Source organism: Phacochoerus africanus, chromosome 4 (genome assembly GCF_016906955.1).
Source record: "Phacochoerus africanus isolate WHEZ1 chromosome 4, ROS_Pafr_v1, whole genome shotgun sequence".
NCBI classification, from domain to species: Eukaryota; Metazoa; Chordata; class Mammalia; order Artiodactyla; family Suidae; genus Phacochoerus; species Phacochoerus africanus.
In genome coordinates this window covers 55,491,312-55,499,544 of record NC_062547.1, presented here as the reverse complement: position 1 = coordinate 55,499,544, position 8,233 = coordinate 55,491,312, and the positions used below count along the sequence as shown (strand labels likewise).

The 8,233-nt window shown below is 32.9% G+C and overlaps 1 protein-coding gene across 1 annotated transcript; it reads right to left on the bottom strand.

The window, feature by feature from the left end:
- Nucleotides 1–560: 560 nt before the first annotated feature.
- Nucleotides 561–1,472, bottom strand: LOC125124178 (olfactory receptor 14C36-like). The gene has a single exon (XM_047774327.1). The coding sequence runs from the start codon at nt 1,470–1,472 to the stop codon at nt 561–563; it is 912 nt and encodes a 303-aa protein (XP_047630283.1).
- Between the last annotated feature and the right edge of the window lie 6,761 nt (nt 1,473–8,233).

The following is an 8,233-nucleotide window of genomic DNA, read 5'->3' as shown; positions in this document are numbered from 1 at the left end:
GCAAAGAAAAGGAAATTACACTCTCAATAATTAAGGAGACTAAAATCACAGTTTAATTCATTTTTTTGTGGAATTTTTCTTTACTTTCAAGAAATATTTTATATTGGTTTTCATTCCACGTACATTTTAGATTATCTTTTATTTTTCATTTTTACATGTATCTAAAATTAAGTAGCATATTACTTATATACTTATTTCAAATTTCAGTACCTGAATTCAGATATTTTACCTTCTAAGAATTCCTCCAAGGCAGTAATGATAATGTTAATAATTTATGAATCACAAACCTATATAATCTAAAATTTGATTTTCATCAAATATCTTGGATCATATTTATTCATTAAAATAGATTTGCTAATTTTATAGAGAATAAAAAATAAAGGCTAATATAGCACAATTATTATTCATTAATTACACAGATCTCAAAAGAATGATTTCAGAGTGAGCAGTTTAATACATAAAAACCCAGACAAGAGGTTATTTCATAGAAGTTTGGATCTCATTGAATGACATTAGGATAAAATTGAAGTAGATTTTTATTATTTTCCAGAATAAAATGTTTAAAATACTAATCTCCTTACAGCTTCCTTTATCTGTGTGTTTCTAAGACTATAGATGATAGAATTTAAAAATGGAGCAACCATGGTATAAAATGCAGAAAGAATCATGTCATTAATTGTTTCAGATGTTACTGATGGCCTTAGATATACAGAGATGATGGAACTGAGAAAGATAGACAACACAAGGATATGAGGGACACAGGTAGAAAAGGCTTTTCCTTGCTCCTTAATTGAAAACTTTAGCATAGCTCTAAGTATGTTAATATATGACACAGTAATAAAGATAAAGCAGATCCCACAAACCATAATGGCAGATAGAAGAAGTAAAGTGAAGTTGCTGGAGGTGTCAGAGCAGGAGATCCTCAGCAGAGACGGGACATCACAGAAGAACTGATGGATCACATTGGACCGACAGAAGGTCAACTGGAATGTTTTACCTGTGTGCACACCTGAATACGCAAGCCCACTGAGCAGGGAGACAAGGGTCATTTGGATACAGACTTTGTTGTTCATAGTAATTGTGTAATGGAGTGGCTGGCAGATGGCCACATAGCGGTCTTGAGCCATAATGGTGAGGAACAGAATCTCCACATAGGCAAAGTAAATGACCAAGAATACCTGGGTGGCACAAGCAGCCACGGAAATGGTTCTGTTACCAGTGAGAAAATAGACACAGGCACTGGGCACAGTGACAGTAATGTAGCACATATCTAAGACAGACAGATTTCTGAGGAAGAAGTACAAGGGTGTGTTAAGCTTCTGGTCAAATGTGGTGACAGTGACAATGAGAAGATTCCCTAACAAGGTAGCCAAGTATATGAAAAGGAACAACATGGAGTACAGGACCCTTAACTTCGGTGTATCAGCAAAGCTTATGAGGAGAAACTCAGTCACCCTGGTAGAATTGCTCATATTTTGGAAATGATGATGTTTGACCTGGAAAGTAAAAAAAGAAAAAAAAGATAAAATGTAAAATGCAAGATTCATAAAAAATAATTAATAAAATTATCTTAAATATTTTATTTGAAAGTGGTTTCTGTTGGGGAAGATCTCTGATTAATGATTTGATGTTTTCAAATTATTATCACTACTGAGTTTTTGACAAGGCAAAGGGCTAAAGATGACACTTTTCAATCCTATTCTCTGATTATAACATTTAGTTTTATTAATTTATTCAAAAATATCAGTTATACATCAGTTTCATCAATACGTAAGTAGCTAGATATAAAAATTTGAGTCAATTATTAACAATAACATTAAGTTGTTTTTTTTTTGAGTTGTATACCATGTTCAGTTGGATATTGACACAAAGTCAAAGTGCAGCTTAATGTTCTACAAAATGGTGATGGTGGATCAACAAGAATCCATAATATCTTCAAATCAGCCTTGAAAGATAAGTACAGAAACTGAGATTAAGAATTTCCACATCTTTGGGAGTTCACATTGTGGGTCAAACCTGACTAGGATCCATGAGGATATTTGTTTAATCCCTGGCCATGCTGTGTTGGTTAAGGATCTGGTATTGCTCTTATCTGTGATGTAGGTCACAGACTCAGCTTGGATCCTGTGTTGTTGTGTGCTGGTGGCATAGGCTGTCAGCTGTAGCTCTGATTTTACCCCTAGCCTGAGAACATTCATAAGACATTGGAGCAGCACTCCCCCGAAAAAAAATATTTCCCCAATATTACTTTGAGTATCATTTTCAAGTATTATTTTTCTAGGAATTTACTTTAATTAACTCAAACTATTACTCCAAAATTTGGAGGAAAATTAAAAGTAGTCTTTATAATAGTTATTTTAAAAGACACTTATTTAGATGAGCTAAACTTCAGTAAAGAAAGTTTTTATACAGTTATGTGAAAAAATAAATACTAAATTTTACTAGGATATCTTTTGTAAATGATTTGTCTATACTCCTATTCAGCCTTAAGTAAATATTGTTAAATATTGTATAGTAGGAATAAAAGAAGTGGAAGTGCATCTCTGTGTTTAACTTTTGAATGTAGTTTTCATCCTAGAAATTAAATTTCTTATACAATTACATTGCTATTTAAATTTACTATTAGATCCCATTGTTTTATTTTTGTTTTTATTGTCATTATTCATATTCATTTTTCTAATGATTAATGAATATTGTCATTGTTTATTGGTTTATTTTTGTTTTTACTGTCATTATATCTAGGAGGTGTATCAAACAGGATGTTGCTGTGATTTATGTCAAAGATCATTCTGCTTAAGTTTTCCTATAAGAATTTTATAGTACCTGCCTTATGTTTAGGTCTTAAATACATTTTGAATTTATTTTTGTGTATGGTGTTGGAGAGTTTTCTAATTTCATTCTTTTCCATGTAGCTCTCCAGTTTTCTCAGCAGCACTTACTGAAGAGACTTGTCCTTGCTCCACTACATATTCTTACCTCCTTTGTCATAGACTAGTTGACCATAGGTGCTTGGATTTATTTCTGGGGTTTCTATCCTGTTCTATTGAACTATATTTCTGGTTTTGAACCAGAACTAGCACCATACTGTTTTGATAATGGTAGTATTTTTAATATAATCTGAAGTAAGGGAGCCTGAAATATCCAGTTCATTTTTTCTTTTTTAATGTTAGTTTTGCCTACTTAAACACAAAAGTTTTCGCACAGCAAAGAAAAATATTAAAAAACAACAACAAAAAGACAACACACAGAATAGGAGAAAATCTTTGCAAAATATGCAACATAAAATGGCCTAATACCCAAAATATACAAACAACTCATAATACATAACAGCAAAAAAAAAAAATTCAAACAACCCAATTAAAAAATGTGTAGAAGACCTAAATAGACATTTCTCCAAAGAAAACATATGGACGGCCCATAGGCATGTGAGAAAAATTCTCACACCACTAATTATTAAAGAAATATAAATCAAAACTACAATCAGCTGCCCCCTCACACAAATCAGAATGGCCATCACTATAAAGTCTACACATAACAAATGCTGCAGAGTACTGGAGAAAATGAACCTTTCTTTGCTGTTGATGAGAATGTAAATTGTTACAACCACTATGGAACAGTTTGGACATCCCTCAGGAAACTAATTATAGACCTACCATATGATCTGGCAATCCAACTCCTGGGCATATATTGAATAAAATTTTATTTCCAAAAAGATATATGCACTCACTATGTTCTTTGTGGCACTCTTTACAATAGCCAAGACCTGGAAACAACTTAAATATCCACCAACAGATGAAGGGATTAAGAAGAAGTGGTAAATATATAAGCGGGATACTACTCAGCCATAAAAAAAAAGAATAATGCTATTTGCAGCAACATGAATGCAACTAGAGATGCTCATACTGAATGAAGAAATAAAGAGAAATACAAATACCACAGGGTTTCATTTATACGTGGAATCTAAAATATGGTACAAATAACCCTATATGCAATATAGAAACAGAAATTTTATACACTGTTATATTTTCCATTTTTTCCTGGTGTGATATCAAAGTTCTAACCTCAGTGACATTCTCAAACTCAAAATACAACCAGAATTTTTATAATTTTGGTTACAGGTGCATGCATTATAGTTAATAAAAACATGCATTCTAAAGTAACTTACATACTAAGTTACTACTTACATACTAAGGTAACTGGCTATTCTTCTCAATGCTATTTTTATGAATAACAAGCTCCAAAGGGAATTACATTTTTTCTGTCACCTTAAATTAATACATTTCATATAATTCAAAAATTATAAAACTCATGCCAACATGAGAGAAGTATAAGCTAAGTGTTTATCTAGCAATATATTTTTTTAACTGTTCACCCACAACCACTTCAAAACTATTTCAGACACTGGGAATTCAGTCAAAGAAGGAAACTGTTGCTTTATTTTATGTACTTGATTCCAGTAATGATAAATTATAATTTTTAAAAACACAAATAAACATTTTTAAGGTTCACAAAATGATGGATCCTAAGGAAAATATTAGAAGAGAATCTATGATTTCTCCCTTTTCCAAAATATTAAGTGGAAAGGTATATGTTTTGGAAAACTTCAAGGTGACATAGAACTAAAGAGACAATAATTCACCAACTATTTGTGTTTCCAGTGAAAGTTAATAAATTATTCACTATTTTGACCTGAGCTTAACAGATACATTGTTTGTTTATGGGACAAAATTACACTTTGAAAATTCATTTATTCATTTGACAATTTTTCATACTTTCAGTTCAGACCTCACATTATTTCAATAGATAAAATATAAATGTAATTTCTTGATAAGACAGTCATATTTTAATAAAAACCTATCATTTAATTATATTTTTAAAAAATTATTCTTAGAATATATTTCCAAAGGAAATGAAAAGAATATACTTCATTTTTCAATAGCATAAATGTACCTGGAGGGCATTATACTATGTGAAATAAGGGAGATATAGAAAGATAAAAGCCATATGGTACCACTTATGTGTGAAATCTATTCAAAATTAAATTTTATAGAAATAAAGAATAGAATGGTGGTTTCCAGAGCTGGAGCAGTGTGAAGTGAGTTAAAGGGTACAAACTTTTAATTATAAGAAGTTTTAAAGACCTAGTGTATAGCAGAGTGACTATACTTAACAATGTTATTGTATACTTAAAAGTTGCTGAGAGTAAATCTTAAGAGTTGTCATGAAAATAAGGTAACTAGATGAGATAATAAATGTATGACTTACCTTGATTTTGATAATCAATCTAAAATGGATATGTATATCAAATCATCTATTTGTATAGATAAATATTAGATATATTCAGGCTGATTTATATTATTATATGGTTACCTTAGAATTGATTCTACCTTCAGCTCCTCTGGAACTTCTGTACACAAGATTCTGAAGATTTTCCAAGAATATAGTATATAAAGAATGGAAAATAAGAATTTTAAGTCAATAGTAACAATATAGAGGAAAAATCTGTCAGCTATGCATTATGTTTATATGTTAAACATTGGTCCATCACACTTCCTGATACGAGTGTGAAACTAGAAATTATAGCAACTACTATAAAACATTTGATAGGAATTCTTTGTGCTTGCTCCTATACTTTTAGTGAGGCCAGTTTATTCATTTAGTGAAAGTATTAATTGTTTCAGAGGATAAAATAATTTGGGCCATCGTTTTGATACTCTAAGCACACTTTCAATTGTGACACAAGCACATTTCTAAAACAAAAATAAAATTACAAACTAAAGCAAAAATATCATGAAGAAACAGAGTATGACTGGAAAGTATGGAAATTGGAAGGACTTTGACAAAAATAGTAATCAGAATATGATTACTTACTAGTGAGTATCATATGTTCTTAATCTATGACGGAACAAATACTTCTTTTGTTAATTTTTTCATATCAAGGTCTTCAAGAGGATTTAGCCAAATTTACTTATGCAGATAAGCTTTGAAAACATATGCATGTGATGAAACACAATTTTTAGGGGGTGAAAATAGACCAATCACTTTCCGATTTGTCTAAAGTTATTGGCATAGCTGTATCATCACTTTTAAATCTCCTGGGAAAATTATCCTTGTGACTGAGTTTTGGTCAGTTGCCCATGGGTGATTTCCAGAAGGTAACAGTGTCTAGAGCACAGGTGTCTGAGACTCAATTGAAATGAGACCCAATTAGAATATGAAGGCAAGGTTTGATGAGCTAGGAAGAATATTACCAATAAATATGTGTAAATAATAATTTAATAAAATAATATAACTAGGGAACACACATGCATTTTTACCACTGAATATTTTATTTGCGTGCATCTCTGTGATCTCAGGTATATTAGCATATATTTTAAGGACCTCCCAGATAATTTTGTGTCTGCCTTGGTCTGTGTAAATGACAAGATCTCAATCATTGGCTTGGTAAAATATAATTATTTATATATGTCATGTTCAAGTGAGAAAAATGAGATGGCTGAGATGGATTGAAAGCTAAAATGCCAGATATTAAATAGCAGTGAGCCAAAAATTAAAATAGAGTTAAGTCTTTAATCATTTACTGTGATGGTACAAATAAGATGTAAAATGGAGAAAGCATGAATGGACTATTCTATTTTTATGAGCATTGTTTAAGGGTCAGAAGAATCAGCACAGATGTGGAGGTCCTAGCTCTTCCCAGGGAACCCAAACAAAATGTTCTTGCAGTATTTGGGGCCTGGACCAGAGAGGGGAAGTGAAGGAAGGAGCAGGACTAGAAAGTATGTAAAAGAAGTAGAGGAAATTGTCTTGCAGATTTCTCCACTTCCCTCAATAAAGGGAATAAAGAGCCTGATAAAGGTCCTTTTAGATGAAGATCTCATTTACAAGAGATGTAAAAATAAATACATTGGGGCCAAAATATAGATATGGCCATTGACTCAAGCTTTTAGAGAGACTGCAAAGCATTATCTGTGTATCATTCTGGTGCAGAGATGACAACTTTTCCCTGTGAGTTCTGCCAAGTAAAATCTTGTAATGGTCAATGATCATCATGAAAGACCACACATAGATATTTGCCCAAAAGCTAGACTCCTCAAAATACTGACAAGCATGTATGTTAATCATAGCCTTCACTTTTTAAATGTTAATTTAGGCTTTTATGAGAAAAAAATGAGCTAATGTTTTAGATTAATATACATAATACCTTTTCTTCTTGTTAAAGCTACACCTGCAGTATGTGAGTATGTGGAAATTCCCAGGCTTGGAGTTGAATTGGAGCTGCAGCTGTCAGCCTATGCCACAGCCACAGCAACTCCAGATCCCAGCCTCATCGGTGACTTATACCACAACTCACAGGAACCCTGGACCCTAACTCACTGAGCAAGGCCAGGGATCACTCTCACATCCTCAGAGATACTAGTAAGTTTCATTACAACTGAGCCATAATGGAAACTCCCCTATCATAGTTCTTTTTAATTTTTTTTTATTTTTCTTTGTTTTTAGGGCTGCATCTGCAGCATATACAAGTCAACAGGCTAGACATATAATAAGAGATGTAGCTGCAGGCCTACACCACATCCACAGATAGAAGGAATGGAGCCTTGTCTGCAATCTACACCACAGCCCAAGGCAATGCTTAATCTGTGACCCACTGAGCAACTCCAGGGATTGAACCCACATCCTCCCGGATCCTAGTCAGATTCATTTCCACTGTGTTGCAATGGCAATTCCTCCCCATAATATTTTTAAAGATGAGTTTTATTGCCTGTGCTTTTTTGAGACTTTAGAACTAAGGCTTAGTGAGTTTAATGATCTCCCAAAAGGTATTAAGGGGGAAAAATGGTCATATATGGGCTTTAAATTCATGGCATTCTAACCTCAACACTTACTATACTTTGGCATCTTATTTTTTAATTCCTTTATTTTACTAAATATTTATAGGATCTATGCAATAATAGCCATACTAAAACTGTCAAAATGGAAGGGAAAATTGGGGAGTTCCTATCATGGCTCAGGGCAAATGAATCAGAATAACATACATGAAGACTCAGGTTTTATCCCTAGCCTTGTTCAGTGGGTTAAGGATCTGGCATTGCCTTGATCTGTGGTGTAGGTTGCAGATGCAGCTGGGAACCTGCATTGCTGTGGCTGTGGCTTAGGCCAGTGGCTCTAACTCTAATTCAACCCCTAGCCTGGGAACATCTTTCTGCCATGGGTGTGGCCCTGAAAAGAA

Coding starts and splice junctions, on each gene's coding strand:
- LOC125124178 (XM_047774327.1), bottom strand. CDS start 1,472: ATGAGCAATTCTACCAGGGTGACTGAGTTTCTCCTCATAAGCTTTGCT.